The sequence below is a fragment of the Canis aureus genome, chromosome 6, assembly GCF_053574225.1.
Source record: "Canis aureus isolate CA01 chromosome 6, VMU_Caureus_v.1.0, whole genome shotgun sequence".
NCBI lineage: Eukaryota > Metazoa > Chordata > Mammalia > Carnivora > Canidae > Canis > Canis aureus.
In genome coordinates, this window is record NC_135616.1 from 14,403,566 (window position 1) to 14,420,829 (window position 17,264).

At 35.4% G+C, this 17,264-nt stretch overlaps 1 protein-coding gene across 7 annotated transcripts in view; it reads left to right on the forward strand.

Moving 5' to 3' along the window:
• Positions 1-17,264, forward strand: part of GREB1L (GREB1 like retinoic acid receptor coactivator) — a 269,481-nt gene that overhangs the window by 150,451 nt on the left and 101,766 nt on the right. For all 7 annotated transcript variants that reach the window (XM_077900221.1, XM_077900220.1, XM_077900218.1 and 4 more), the window contains one exon: positions 793-915. In XM_077900221.1, the coding sequence (XP_077756347.1) occupies positions 793-915 (123 nt within the window). The remainder of the gene's footprint in view (positions 1-792; positions 916-17,264) is intronic.

Genomic DNA, 17,264 nt, shown 5'->3' on the forward strand with positions numbered 1-17,264 from the left:
GATCAGAAGTCACCTTGAATATTTATATATATGTGTGTGTGTGTGTGTATGTATATATATTTCCTTTAATAAAAACTAAGAATTTGAGCATTTTAAAAATTTCTCTTCTACCTATATATTTTCCTTTGCTTCAGTTTTTGGACATAAAGTTGAGGTGAGAGTGTTAAAGACAGCTTACCTCGATTCTGATAGGGGGTTAACTAGCATTTGAAAGCTTATTGATGTTTTTTGGTTTATTTTTGTTTGTTTGTTTGTTTGTTTTTTAAGATTTTATTTATTTATTCATGAGAGATGCAGAGAGAGAGAGGCAGAGACATAGGCAGAGGGAGAAGCAGGCTCCTCGCAGGGAACCCAATGCAGGACTCAATCCTGGACCCTGGGATCAGGCCCTGAGCCGAAGGCAGATGCTCAACTGCTGAGCCACCCAGGTGTCCTGAAAGCTTATTGGTTTTTTATAAATTACGGGTATTTTAGCCTCAATCTTCTCCATAAAACTACCATGGTTCTATTGGTTATGAGCAATTTTCCCCTGGTAACTAATCTGTGAAGAACAAAAGTCTGATCTTTTTTTTCTTCTAAATGTGACATCTGGCCTTAGGAAGATGAAGTGAATTCACTATCTTGAACATTCTGTTGGACTCAGAATTCCAGGAGAGGGAACCTCTGAGAAGGAATGTGGTTACCACTTACGGAGCAGCAGTTTATTTTACAGATTTTATGAACTGTGTTCCCATCACCTATTTTAACAGAATATTGGTCCCCTCCCAAAATATGATTCTTACTCCTTCCTAGAATGTAGAAGCCGACAATCCTCTGCTACTTGCCACTCTATGAAACCAAACTCTTCAGGATCATCCACTGTGACACCAGAAAATGGCACAACTAATGGATATAAATCAGGATTCATTCAGACAGGTATGGAATAATTTCTTTCAGAATTTCAAGCAGCAGATGTATATGTAGTGATACATCTAAAACTTACTATTGACTGGTTTGAATAGAAATCTTTTAAAACAGAGGTATTACCAGAGTTACTATTAGAGTAAGAAATTAGCCCAAGCATAGGACCTGTCTCTAGAAGACTCTGACAATGGGCAATGGTAGAAATCCAGACATGAGCAAAGTCTGTGTCACGGCTATCAGGTGGTGTATATTGGAAACATAACTCGTGAAGGCTGGAGTTCTAGGGTAAGGCTCTATACGAAGTCCACAGAACATTACAGAGAGTATTGCACCAGCTAGATAGTAAGCAAGATCCCAAGATAGGACTAAGGATCATGATGGAAGAATCCAGGCTCAAATTTCTAGTGGTTCAAGATAGAGATTTGGTTACCAATAACCAGATAAAATTTTAGTGCCTGAAACTAGGTTACAGTATCAGAGCAGGATCAGCAGAATGGCCCCTCTGATACTGAGCAGATAAGCTGCTACTCTAAGACTTCTAAAAATTCCTCCAATATAGAGGACTGCACTGGCCCAAGCCCTGAGGACAGGATAAGGCTCCAGGTGGGACTTGGTGTTTCCAGGTGGCTGAAGGACTAGAGGGTTGTAACTGAAAAGATCACTGCAGATAGTATTTAAGAAAATTATTTAGAACCAGTTTAGGTTATATCTAAGGCAAGAAGGAAAGAATTTTAAAAGAATTTGTGAATTTTTTCAATTCATTTTTTGGTAAAGTACCCATTTTGCTCATCTGATATGCAGACTTCACAGTATATGTGCTTTGCCAGTGTCCCCTTAACCACAAGTTGAAAACAAGGCTGTCTTCATTTATTTCACTACTTAGCATTCCTCTTTCAGATTTATGTGAAATTCTGATGAGCTAGTAAACTGTTTCTACTTCCAAGAAATGAGTAGTTATTAGCAATAAGTCTTAGAACAATAGCTATGATTAAAAGGCTAACTTTTTCTGGGCCTCTTCTTGTTATGTGTCTGTACTCAGCTAAGTCCACTTCACCCAGGATTTAAAAAGTCTGATTTTTAAATTGTCCGAGAGATTTAGATAGAGGCTCTGATCTAAGAAGAGAGAGCATATCTCTTTAGAATAAATGAGAGAACATTGTGTTACTAGGTATTCAAGAAAGAAAAAGTTGGCACTTGGCTCTTGGCACTGAAACATTAATTAGCCTTCATTACAATAATGATATAACTATATGTCTCTCCTAGAATATTATTTTAGTATTTTGGCTGATTTCATTGTATATTTTCTTCTATTAGACCTTGGGGCTAGGGAAATGCGATTTTACAACTACAGTATTAAAAATGAATGTTTACTTTATTGCAATAAAAGTGTATGAAGCATTTACTGTTCTAAAACCCTTGTCAGACGCTGGAAGGCAGAGTTCCAATACTTGACCAATGGCTCCAGTGATTCAAAAACGACTCGTAAAGGAGCAAAAGCACAATAAAATATGTTACTTTTCCTGGGTTCCTAGTGGCTCAGTCAATTGAGCATCTGCCTTCAGCTCAGGTCATGTTTCTAGAGTCCTGGGATTGAGCCCCACATTGGGTTCCCTGCTCAGTGGGGAGCCTTTTCTTCCTCTCCCTCTGCAGCAGCCCCTTCTTGTGCTCTCTGTCAAGTAAATAAATAAAATCTTTTTTAAAATGTTACTTTTCCTAAAAGGGATAGGTAGATATATAAATAACCAGCTGTACCTGAAAATATATTAAAATGTTAATAAGCAATAATGCAGTTTTAATTATATTGGAAAATATATTTTGAAAACAAATATTGCCCTGAAACAAGATTGAGGCTTTAGCAAAGATTCCATTAACTCATGAAGAGACGCAAAGTACTGACTGAATCACAGTGAACACAGGTGGCCAAGATTTATGTCCATATTCTTGTGTGTCCCTTGTAGAGGTGAAAGTGGCCATTTGTCTATAAAATTAGCTATTAACAATTTTAGGTGCAATCCATAGGATTTAATAGAAGAAAATACCTTTAAAGTGAGGCTTTGTATCTGAAATGTTCCTCTTGATGAATTGTGAGTCTTCGACAGTTTCTTCCTACAGATGTTGAAAATAATAGGCTTTAAGAATTTCATCTTAGTATTACAAAATCATTGCAAACATTAAAGCATGCAGCATCTCCCTAGGTGATAGAGATTCATCCTTCTGTAGGAGACTGTCTTCTTAATCTGTAGTCAGTGACTCACTGGTAATCAACATTTCTTAGCCTGAAATGTAAGTAAGCATTGCATAGTATTTGAAAAAGGAATTCATTTACTATTTACACAGAGCTTTGTCTTGATTTCTACCTGCCAAGCTCTGAATTTTCTGTTCTGGCTGGATCGCCACTTTTTCTTTGCATGTTGTTTTCAACATTCTTATGTTATTGATAATTCAAATTTTAGTCAGCAATCCCAGTAGAATAGTTTATCATTTTTGACTAAAGGTAGCTACATAGTTCCCTACCTACACCATGCACATATACCACATACAAATACACATGGACATACATGTATTGTGTTTAATCAGGACAAGAATTCAAGAATCGAAAAAATCTTTGCCCAACCAAAGATCTTGAGTTTCACTTTCCTGTTTTCTTCTGAAAGTTTTATTGTTTTACCTCTTACATTAAAACCTGTGAACCATTTTGAGTTAATTTCTGTATATGGCGTGAGGTGAGCATCTGAGTTCATCTTTTTCACATGTGGATATCCAGTTGTTCCTGCACCATCTTTGAACTGACTGTCTTTTTGTCAGTGACTTGCATTTGTCAAAAATCAATTAACTCTAAATATAAGGATTCATTTCTGGAAAAATGAATAGGAGGACCTTATTGAAATTCAGTATTTTTACAGTTAAAAAGGCAACATTAAGAAAATGAAAAGACAAGTAACAGAATGGGGGGAAATACGTGAAACACATATTTAATAAAGAGTTGGTATCCAGAATTTACAAAGAACTCTTACAGCCCAGTAATAAGATGACGATACAATCAAAACATGGTCAAAGGATTTGGAATACACGCTTCTTCAAAGACATATACAAATAACTAACAAGCACATGAACAGACATTCAACATCGTTAGTCAATAGGGAGATGCAAATCAAAACCACAATGAGATAGCACTTCACACCCACTAGAAAGACTATACTCAAAAAGACAGATGACAATAAGAGTCTGTGGATGGTGGAAAATTTATGTGAAACACATATTTAATATAAAATGTGGCAGCTACTTTAGAATACAATTTGGCAGATTCTCAAAAGTTAAATATAAACTACTACATAGCCCAGCAATTCCACCTGAGCATGTACCTAAGAGAGGTGAAGACACGTCTTCACTAAAAATTACATGCAAATGTTCATAGCAGCATTATTAGTCATAGTTGAAATTTGGAAACAACCAAATGCCTATCAACTCATGAGTAGTTAGGCAAAAATATGGTGTATCCATGTAATAGAATACCATTCAGCAATAATTAAGAACAAACTACTGACACCTGCTAAATCATGGATTAACTAAAATCAAATGAAAGGACTTGCCCTATAATGTATCAAGCTCATGAGCCTTTACTAATTAAAGACAGAGTGAAGCTGACACAGGAGTAGACACAGAGCTGCAGAACAGAGTAGGGAGTCCAAAAAGCAGATTCACATGACCTATAGGTATTTTTTAAAAGATTTTATTTATTTATTCATGAGAGACACAGAGAGAGGCAGAGACACAGGTAGAGGGAGAAGCAGGTTCCACCACAGGGAGCCTGATTTGGGACTTGATCTTGCGTCTCCAGGATCAGGCCCTGGGCTGAAGGTGGCGCTAAACCACTGAGCCACCCAGGCTGCCCAACTTCTAGGTATTTTGTACTTACAGAGGTGACTTGCAGATAAGTGGGACCTTTTCTTTCAATAAATGGTGCTGAGAAATTGGATATCCTATGTGGAAAAAATAAAATGGGACCCCTATTGAACACTACACAAAATCAATTCCAGGTAGTTGGAGGATCTAAATGTGAAAGGCAAAACTATCAAACTTTTAGAAGATATTGTAGAATATCTTAGATATCTTAAAAGTAGAGACAAAAAAGTGCTGCATGTAAAGGAAAAGACTATTTCACAGTACTAAAATTACACCTTCTGATTATTAAAGGCCCCATGAAAAGAGTGAAAAATCAAGCCATAAACTGTAGAATCTGTGTAACACGTAAAAGTGACAAAGGATGAGTATGAAGAATATATTAAGAATGCCTATGAATCAATAAGAAAAAGACATATTAACAGAAAAAAATTAGCAAAGACTTCACAAAACACAAAATACAAGGAGCCAAAAATTACATGAAAGGATAATTAACCACTTTGGTAATTAGGGAGATTACTTTAAAAATACAATGTGATATTGTTATACACACACCAAATGGCAATAAGTTGAAGTATGACGGTAGTAAATGTTGGCAAAGATTTCAACCAACAAGAATACTGTTGATAGTAGGAATCTTCATTGATGCCACCATCTTGCAAGTAATTTGCAACACATAGCCAAGTAGAAAATATGCATATCCTATGTTTCAGCTATTCTACTCCATAAAGAAACTCAACACATGCACCAAGAGATATATATAAAACTATTCATAGCAGTGTTCTTAAAAATTGGCTCAAAATAGACACAACTCCATGTTCATCAATAACAGAATGGATAAATAGTGATACATTTATATAATGAAATATTCGGCAATGAGAACAAGCAAACCATACCTACATGCAGCACAATAGAGGAATCTTACAAACGTCACATTGAGCAAAAAAGCCTTTTACAAAAGAATTCACCCACACCCATTATTATTTCATGTTTATTATGTTCAAAACCAGGAAAAACTAAATTATTTTAGGAATACATACACAGCCCAGTGGTTACTTTGGGAGTGAAAGGAGAGTAAAGGAGTGGGACAACACAGAAGAGGGTACTGGCTGCTGGGAGTACTTCATTTTGGTTTTTTCCCTTGACTTGGACAGTGGTTCGTTGCATAGGTATTTGCCTTGTAATTATTATTTAAACAATACATAAATATTTCACGTATTCTTTTTGTATTTTTGGTCTTAATAGGGAAAAAGACTCAGAGTATACACATGTACTGGGATTCAGTGCTTACTACTTTGAGAGTAAGTGGTACAGGCCAGGGATGCTATGCTGTAATAATAATATCTTGGTTCTTTTGAGTTTTTGTATTTCCCATTGTGGTGACTCTACTATGGGGTGGTTGCTATAGTGAGAGAGTTGCAATGTGGAGCCTCACAGCTGACTTTGGTCTCCAGGAAGGGAGGAGACAGAACCAATCCTAATAAAAATCTCATGCTGCCATCAGAATACTTCATGATGCTTGCCTTGCTCACATAGTTTTCTTATTTTGTCTCCATTCCCCTTCTTCTTCTCCCAGTAAAACTTCTTTGTCCCTGGTGACAGCCATTTAGAAAGCAGTTTCTATTAGAATGTATCATTTAACCGTCCCTAAAATATAGCCATGTTTGTCCCTTTCCTCTTTAAATTTGTCTTTCTTTAGCTGCTAAACTTCCTTGAGGTCAGTATAATCAAAAGTTCCTGTGGCAGGTTTTTCTAAACTTAGTTCTTTGTGAATATTCGAGTTAATGCTTTACCAAAACACAGTCTACTTTTTCCAAATGTGGTGGGAATGCTTTGGCTGGCAGATTCGCCTGCTCCCAATCAGACATTGAGAATGTAGGCTCTTTCTTGGACAGGGTTTGTAGTGTTGCCTTCCTCTCCTAATTCTATCCCCAAAGCCTAGCATAGTACCTGGCCTGCTAAAAAGTCTCAATAAATATTTAATGAATGAATGCAGGGGATTGAGGAGAAAGAAAATCAGTGATCATATCCCTCCAACATGGGGCCATGAATGTGTTTGTGAAACCTCTCTTCTTCCCCTACAAAAGAAAAAAATCCACTATTTAGCAAGTATAAGGAATATGGCCCACTTTGTAGAAATGAAGAAACTAAGTAATAACAATGAAAAGTAATTTTCACTAATTATGTTAGCTACAAGATTTCATTTTAAGTGATAATATACACTGCTAACAAGGATATATTAAGACTAACACTCACAGCCAGGCTGGTAGAGATGAACAGTGGTATAATCTTTTAAGAAAGCTATTTGGTCAAAAATAAATAAATAAATAAATAAATAAATAAATAAATAAATAAATAAATAAAATTAAAAAATTTTAAAAAAAGAAAGCTATTTGGCAATATGTAACAAGAACATTGAAAATATTTATATCTTAGGACTCCTGGGTGGCTCAGTGGCTGAATGTCTGCGTTTAGCTGAGGATGTGATCCCAGTCCTGGGATCAGGTTCCACATTGGGCTCCCTGCATGGAGCCTGCTTCTCCCTCTGCCTCTCATGAATAAATAAATAAGATAAAATCTTTATTAAAAAATATTTATATCTTTTACTCTAGTAATCTCAGTTTAGGGGATCAGCCAAGAAAATAACCTAAAAGGAAAGTCAAGATAGTCACTAAAGTTCTTCTTTATATTAACTAAAAAGGAGAAGTTACCTTAGTATAGAAAAAACTGAACAAATAATAGCATGCTTACATGACAAAGATGTTTTAAAAAAAGATATTTATGGCACTATGCAGCCACATAGAATGTAATTATATTAAGTAAAAGAAGTAATATTAAGTGTATTTTTGTTATGTCATGTGCAAAATATAATGCAGATAAAACATAGAAGGGTATATACTGACAGAAAAAAACAATTGTAAGAGAAGTGAGATTTTTTAGCATGTTTGTTTCTATTTTTTATATTTTTCATAGTTAAAAATTCTCAGGAGTCAGCCAAATGTATATAGCTCAGTAGAAAATATCTGCCCTTTCTGATCTTTCTTCAGCTTTCTATGCATGTGTAGGAAAAAAGGCCAGTACTTGGTTAGCATAGACAAGTCCAAGATACAGCTAGAAGGCAGCAGAACTGAATTTGAACTTTCTTTGCTCACTACTGACAATTTTATTGGTCAATAACTGAGTACTAGGAACAGGAATATAAAGATGATACTGGTCTCTACATAAAATTCTGTAAGATATTCATGTTTCTCAGATTTTAAGAGTAAGGGACAGGAGGTGCAGGAAAAGAAGAGGAGGAGAACCAAAGTCAAAAAATCAATAGCAGACCAACTCAACCTTTGCTTCTGGCCAAAACGAGTAAAAAGGACCAGGAAATAGGAACTGTTCATATCAACTAGAGGAAAACTTCGTGGTTCATCAGACATTGGATAGAATACTTAGGAAGGTATTATCTCAGTAAGGGAAAATACTTTGTTCTAGACTGAGCACTGTTCCAGACCTCCTAAAAATACCAAGAAAACAAAACCCCAAAACACAGTCTACTTTTTCCAAATATGCTGGGAATGCTTTGGTATTGATTTTCTTTCCCTTCATTCCCCTGCATTCATTCATCAAATGTTTATTGAGACTTTTCAGCAGGTCAGGTACTATGCTAGATTCTGGGGATAGAATTAGGAGATGAAGGCAATACTACAACCCCTGCCCAAGAAAGAGCCTACATTCTCAATGTCTGATTGGAAGTAGGCAAATCTGCAGCCTCCCCTTCATCCAGTTCTCCCAGCCCTCCACCACTAACTCTGGCAACTATCAGTTTATTTTCTGTATTTATAGGTCTGATTCTGCGTTGTTTATTCATTTGATTTGTTGTTTTTTAGATTCCACTTATGAGCAAAATCGTATGGTATTTGTCTTTATCAGTCAGACTTATTTCACCTACTATAAAACCCTCTTTGTCCATCCTTGTTGTCCCAAATGGCATGATATCATTGGTTTTTAAAGCTGCATCATATTCCATTGTGTATTCATACACACGCACACCACATCTTTCTTATCCATTCATCTGTTGATGGACACTTAGGTTGCTTGCATATCTTGGCTATTGTAAATAATGCTGCAATAAACATAGAGGTACATACATCTTTTAAAATTAGTGTTTTCATTTTCTTTGGGAAAGTACCCAGTAGTGGAATTACTGGTTTGTATGGTATTTCTAATTTTAATTTTTTGAGGCGCCTTCATACTGTTTTCCACAGTAGTTGCACCAGCTTACATTCCTACCAACAGTGAACGAGGACTCCTTTTTTAGTGAGTCCTCATCAACACTTGATATTTCATGCCTAATTTATTTTAGCCACGCTGACAGGTCTAGTTGTGGTGTTGATTTTGCATTTCTTTGGTAATTAGTGATGCTGAGCATCTTCTCATGTGTCTGCTAGCCATCTATGTGTTTTCTCTGGAAAAATGTCTATTTGGGCCCTCTGTCCATTTCCTCTATTGTTTTTTTTGGTGTTGAGTTGTATAAGTTCTTTATATATTTTGGATATCAACACCTTATTGGACATATTATTTGCAAATATCTTCTCATATTTAATAGGTTTTCTTTTGGTTTTGTTGATGGTTTCCTTCGCTGTACCAAAGCTAATTAAACAAATCTTAATATATTTGAGAGAATTCAAATAATACAAAGTATGTTCTTTACCTAAAATTTAATTATAAATTGATAACTGAAAGATCTCTGGAAAATCTCCAAATATTTGGAAACTAAATCCCATATTTCTAAACAATCCATGGATCAAAAGAGAAACCTGAAAGGAAATTAACAATATTTTGAATTGAATGGAAATGAAAAAGCAACATAACAAAATTTTTGGGATGCCACTAAAGCAATATTTTGAGGGAAATTTATAGCATTAAACCTATATTAGAAAACAAAAAAGATGTTGGGGCCCCCGAGGTGGCTCAGTCAGTTAAGCACCTGCCTTTGGCTTAGGTTAGGATCCTGGGGTCTTGGGATCTAGCCCCACTTTAGGCACTCTGTTCATTGGGGAGTCTGCTTCTTCCTCTCCCTCTGAACCTCTCCACTGCTCATGCTCTTGCTCACTGTCTCTGTCTCTCTCAAATTAGTAAATAAAAATCTTAGAGGAAAGAAGATCTGGAATCGAACTCAGTTTCCATCTTAAGAAACTAGGAAAAAGAAAATTAACTCCAAAGTAATCAGAAAAAGGGAAATAATAAAGACCAAAGTGGCAATCAGTGAAATAAAAAAACAGAAGAACAATAGGAAAAAAATGTATAAAACCAGTTCTTTGAAAAAGTCAATAAACCTCTAGCCACACTATTAGGAAAAAACAAGTCCAAATTATTAATATTAGGACTGAGAGAGGTGACATTATCCATTTGAATGATATCAAAAGGATAATAAGAGAATGTTAGGAACATTTCATAACAAAAAAGTTGAGAAATAAATGAATTCCTTGAAAGACGAATTACAAAAATTTACATAAGAAATAGATAACTGGGGCATCTGGGTGGCTCAGTTAGTTAAATGTCCAACTCTTGGTTTTGCTCAAGTCATGTTCTCTTGGGTTGTGGGATGGAGCCCTGCCCCGGGCTCCATGCTGAGTGGGAAGTCTGCTTGAGATTCTCTCCCTCTGCCCCACTCCCCATTTGTGCTCACTCTCTCTGTTTCTCAAAGAAATACATCTTTAAAAAAAGAGAAATAGATAATCTGAATAGCCCTATATCTTTTAAATACACTAAAATGTGGTTAATATCTTTCCTTTTTAAAAAATTTTTTTTATTTTTATTATTATTATTATTTTTAATATCTTTCCTTAAAAAAATCCTCCAGGCCCAAATGGCTTCTGTGGTAGATTCCACAAATATTTAAACATGAAATAACACCAGTTCTACATAAATTCATCTAAATAATAGAAGAGACTGGACTACTTTCCAAACTCGTTCTAGCCCGCATTACTTTGATAACAAAATCAAAGACATTATAAGAAAAGTTCAAACCAATGTCTTTCATGAATAAATACAAAAAAATTTTTTTGAGAGACAGAGTGAGTGTGGGAGGGGCAGAGGAAGAATGAGAGAGAGAATCTTAAGTATGCTCCAAGCCCAGCACAGAGCTTAACATGGGGCTTGATCTTACGACCCTGAGAGTACAACCTGCTGGAACCAAGAGTCTGATGCTTACCCAATTGAGCTACCCAGGCACTCACTCCATAAACAAAAAATTTCTTTTTTTTTTCATAAACAAAAAATTTCTAAATAAAATTTTAGCATATTGAATCAAACAATATGTTAAGAGGGTAATATATCATGACCAAGTGGATTTATCCCAGGAATGCTTGGTTGGTTTAACATTTGAGTATCAATTAATGTTTACCATGTTAACAAACTAAAAAATAAAGTCATATAATTATCTCAATAGATGCAGGAAAAAAACATTGACAAAATCCAATAATTATTCCTGATAAAGCCTCTTAACAAACTAGAAAAAAGGGAATTTCCTCAGCCTTATAATGAACATCCATAAAAAATCCACAGCTAACATACCTAAATGCTTTCTTCTCAAGATCATAACAAGACAGGTATGTCTGCTCTTACTACTTGTATCCAGTTGAGCTGCAGATTCTAGCAGTGCAGTCAGGCAAGAAAAAGAAAGAAAAGGCTTCCAGATTAGAAAGGAAGTCATAAAACTGTCTTTATTTATAGACCACAGGCGATCTATGTAGAAATTTTAGTGAAATCAACAAAAAAAGCTATTAGAACTAATAAGTGAGCTTAGCAACATTTCAGGATACAAATATCAATTGATACAAATATCAATTATATTCTGTATGCCACCAACAAACTATCAGAAAAATGAAACTGGGCCATTTCCTCACACCAAACACAAAAATAGACTCAAAATGGATGAAAGACCTAATATGAGACAGGAATTCATCAAAATCCTAGAGGAGATCACAAGCAGCAACCTCTCTGACCTCAGCCACAGCATCTTCTTACTAGATATGTCTCCAAAAGCAAGGGAAACAAAGGCAAAAATGAACTATTGGGACTTCATCAAAATAAAAAACTTTTGCACAGCAAATGAAACAGTCTACAAAACCAAAAGATGATCAATATAGAATGATAGAAGATATTTGCAAATGACATATCAAATAAAGGGGTAGTATCCAGAATCTATAAAGAACTCATCAAACTCAACACCCAAAGAACAAATAATCCAATCAAGAAATGGGCAGAAGACATGAACAGACATTTCTCCAAAGAAGACATACAAAGGGCCAACAGACACATGAAAAAATGCTCCACATCACTCAGCATCAGGGAAATACAAATCAAAACCACAACAAGATACCACCTCACACTAGTCAGAATGGTGAAAGTTAACAAGTCAGGAAATGACAAATGTTGGCAAGGATGCAGAAAAAGGGGAACCCTCTTACACTGTTGGAAATGCAAGCTGATGCAGCCACTCTGGAAAACGGTATGGAGGTTCCTCAAAAAGTTGAAAATAGAGCTACCCTATGACCCAGCTGTTGCACTACTGGGCATTTACCCCGAAGATACAAATGTAGTGATCCAAAGGGGCAACATCACTCTAATGTTTATAGCAGGAATGCACACAATAGCCAAACTATGGAAAGAACCCAGATGTCCATCAATAGATAAGTGGATAAAGAAGATATATATATGTAATGGACTACTACTCAGCCATCAAAAAAATTCTTGCCATTTGCAATGACATGGATAGCACTAGAGGATATTATGCTAAGGGAAATAAGTCAATCAGGGAAAGACAATTATCATATGGTCTCACTCGTATTTGGAATTTAAGAAACAAAACAGAGGATCATAGGAGAAAAGAGGAAAAAATAAAACAATACAAAAATCAGAGAGGGAGACAAACTGTAAGAGACTCTTAATCATAGGAAACAAACAGGGTTGCTGGAGGGGAGAGAGTGGGGGATGGGGAAACTGGGTGATAGACGTTAAGGAGGGCACCTGATGTAATGAGCACTGGGTATTATTTAAGACTGGCGAATCATTAACCTCTTCCTCTGAAACTAATAATACATTATATGCTGATTAATTGAATTTAAATAAAATTTTAAAAAAAGAAAGTTGCCCAGGACCACATAGCTCATAAGTGGCACAGCCACAATTTAAATCCTGACAATGTGACTCCAGAGTGTCACCTCTGTGCTGTGGTGTTTTTACCATCAGCAATTTGGAAGAGAAATAGTGAAGTTTTGTCTGTTTCATTTTAATCTCATAATCAAGCAAATATCACTTAAGAGTATTATTTTTTTTCAATCCTCAGTGTTTTATGTTGAAACCTCAGCACATTAGAAACAAATAAATCTCTCTTTTTCTTAAAAAAAAAAATGGTAGTTCAATTTGGAGAGGATTCAACACAATCCAAATCAAATTCCAGAGGTTTTTTGGTAGAAGTTGACAAGCTAATTCTAAAATTCATATGGAAATGCAAATAACTTAAAATAGCCAAAACAACTCTGAAAAAGAACAAAATTGGAAAGCTAACACTTCTTGACTTTGAGAATTATAAAGCTGAAGTAATTAAAACAACATGGTACTGGTGTAAAGACATACAGTTAGATCAGTGGAATGGAATAGAAAGTTTAGAAATAAACTCACACACATATATGTACATTTAACAAAGGCGCAAAGGCAATGCAGTAAAGAAAGGATAACCTTCTCAACAAGTAGTGCTGGAACAATTGGGTATCCATATACATAATCATGAACTTCAATCCGTATCTCACACCACATACAAAACTAATTTAAGTGGATCATAGACTTAACTGTAAAACTACAAAATATCTAACTTCTATAAGAAAACAGGAAAAAGGATCTCTGACCTGGGTTAGGCAAAGATTTCTTAGATACAGCACCAAAAACAATCCATAAAAGAACAGATTGATAAATTGGGACTACATTAAAATTAAAAAATTCTTATTAGAAGACACTATTAAGAGAATGAAAAGACAAGCCACAGCCTGGGTAGAAATCCTTGCAAAACATATATAAGAATTGTATTTAGAAGAAAGATTTTTAAAAAACTCAAACCAGTTTTTAAAATGGGCAAAAGATAACATAGATGGCAACTAAGCACATGAAAAGATACTTAACACCATTAGCATTAGCAAAATGCAAATAGAACAATGAGATATCACTACACATTTATTAGAATAACTAAAATTAAAGGACTGACTTGACCAAGCATTGATATGGAGGAATTGGAATTCTAATACACTGCTGAGAAGATAAAACAGTTAAAACCACTTTGGGAAACAGTTTGGTAGTTCCTTAGAAACTTAAACATATATCTATCATATAGTCTAGCCATTCCGTTTCCTAGATATTTGCCCAAGAGAAAGGAAATATATGACCATATAAAAACTTGTGCATATGGGACGCCTGGTGGCTCAGTGGTTAAGTACATCTGCCTTCGGCTCTGGGAATAGTCCTGGATTATTGGGGTCAAGTCCCACATGGGGCTCCCTGCATGGAGCCTGCTTCTCCCTTGGCCTGTGTCTCTGCCTCTCTCTCTCTCTGTGTCTCTCATGAATAAATAAAATCTTTTTAAAAAATGTTCATAGCAGCTTTATTTGTAATTCCAAAAACTGGAAACAACCCAAATGTCCTTCAGGTGAATATTTATCCGTTGTTATATGCCCATACAATGTAATACAACTCCATAAACAGTAATGAGCTACTGATATTCATAACAGCAATGAATCTCAAAATAATTATGGTGAGTGAAAGAAGCCAAACAAAAGAAAAAGTAATATCGTGTTAATCTGTTTATATGTAACTCTAGCAAGTGCAAACTATAGTGACAACAGGTCAGTGATTGGGAATGGGGGAGCAAGAGAGAAACAGGAAGGAGGAAGTACAAGGAGGTAGAAGATTTAGGGATGATAAATATGTTCACTATTTGACCATGGTGATGGTTTCACAGGCATATATATGTAAAAACTTATCAAATTGTTTACTTGAAGTATGTGCACTTATTGTTAATTATACTTAAAGCTGTTTAAAAAATCAACAGCGTAAGAACAGATTAGGAAGTATCTTGTTTAGTATTAATTTTAGGGGGAATTTTGTTTCAATTGAGTCCAAAGTAAAACACAGCTGACCTAAATAACTATTGCAGCCTCATAGAGCATTAATAAGCATATGGTGCTTTACTGGACACCATATGAGGTACATAAACGGGTGCAGAGCACCAATGCTTTAGTAGACAGAGGAAAACCTGTACAAGGACAGTGCTTACCTTGTTGACCACTTAACCCATAGATCCTAGCAAATTGACATATGGTAAGTGCTCAGTAAATAATTGTTGAATAATAAATAAATAAATGCAGCAATAGGATTCAGTATGATAGGTACTGAAAAGTGTCTCCTGGATTTGGGGATTAGATCATTGATAACTTGGCAAAAACAGTTTCTTGAAATGGAATTACCCTTTAACATCATGTAATCTAATAGTGAAGTAAATGCTCACCTTGTACAGTAAAGTAGTTCTGATGCCAGTTGTTGGTCCACATATAACTATTTTCTATCTTTATTTTTAAAGATTTACTTATTACAGTTTTTGAAACATTTACATTTAAGAAATATTCATGTATAGATAGATAGAATGCTGTATTCACACATACACAGTGAAATTTCTCGTCCATGCCCCCTCATTTCTACATGTCCCCACCAAACAGGTAATCCCTGTCACTAGTTTCTCATGTATCTTTCTAGATTTTTTTATATCTATTCAAGCAAGTACAAGCATAGATTCTTATTTTTAAACATTTTTTTACTCCAAAGACAGTATTTTGTAAAACTGTTCTGCACTTCACTTTTTCATATAGCTATCTCTTAGAAATCTTTCCAAATCAATAAAGTTTCCTCATTATTTTTTTACTGTTGTGTACTGTTATACTATGTGGATGTGCCATAATTTATTTACCCTATCCACTAATGATGGGCATTTATATTGTTTTCAAACAATGCAATGACCCTAGGTCAAACATGTACTCATTTGTAATTCCTATAAATGCTGTAAATTACTCTCCATAGAGATTCTACTAGTACATGTGTGTCAGTTTGTATTCCCACAAAAGCTCACTAACAAAGTTTATTTTTGAACTTTTGGATTTTGTCAATCTGATGGTGAAAAATAGTATATGTGGTTTTAATTTGCATTTTCCTTATTGTTGACATTCAGTGGTCTTTGCATTTGTTTAAAGACTATTTGCATCTTCTTTTTATGAACTTTAAGTTCCTTTACCTTGACTTGTTTATCATAGTTTGGGTTCTGCTGGAATCAGAGCCCAAAGAACAGATTTGAGTGTGAGTAGTTTATTTGCGTAGTGATCCCTGCAAGCAGGAGGAAGCCAAAAAAAAGTGTGTTTTCTGTGTAGTTGCTGTAAGCCAAGAAGGCTTGAATCTACTAGATTCTGTAAGAAGCATGCAGAATGCCTCCCAGAACTATCCTTCCAAAGAATGGAAAGCTAGGACATTTATTCTTAGTTCTCCATTAGTTCAGGGCTGCCCAGAATTGTTAAACTTCCTCACATTTCTGGACCACACACAAGGCTAAGAGCTTGATGGCCTTTCATGAAGAAGGCCCTGAGATAAAAAGCTCAAGGAAGCTAGATACGAGCTTAGGTAAGATGCTGCCCCCAAGAATCTGAATTCACACAGAACTGTCCACCATAGCTCCTGCTGAAATCAAAGATGGGCCAAAGGGATCTGGTATGGGGCAACATAGGATCTCCAATAGTAAGCCTTTTTCTTATTGACTTATGTTGACAGGAACATAGTGTAATAGTGATTTATAAATATTATCCTTGGTGTATAATTTTGCTTATAGTGTTTTTAAAATAATAGCTTTATTGAGGTATAATTCATATGTCTTACAATTTACCCATTAAAAATGTACAATTATGGGCACATAGGTGGGTCAGTCAGTTAAGTATTTGCCTTTGGCTCAGATCATGATCCCACTAGGGATAGAGCCTCATATTGGGCTCCCTGCTCAGTGAGGAGTTTGCTTCTCCCTCTCCCTCTACTGTTCCCCCTGCTTGTGTTGCGCTCTCTCTCTCTCTCTGTCAAATAATTAAATAAAGTCTTTCTTTAAATGTACAATTAATATTTTTTAGTATATTCACAGAGTTGTGCAACCATCACCACATAAACTTCAGAACATTTTCATTACTCCATCCAAGAGAAACCATCTATCCATTATTGGTCACTCTCTATTTCAGCCCTCCACTTCCAGCCCCTGGGAACTACAATCTACTTTCTATTTCTATGAACTTGTCCATTCTGGGCATTTCATATAAATGGAATCATACAACATACGGCCTTTTGTGACTGGCTTCTTTTATTTGGCGTATGGTTTTCAAGTTTCATCCATATTGTAG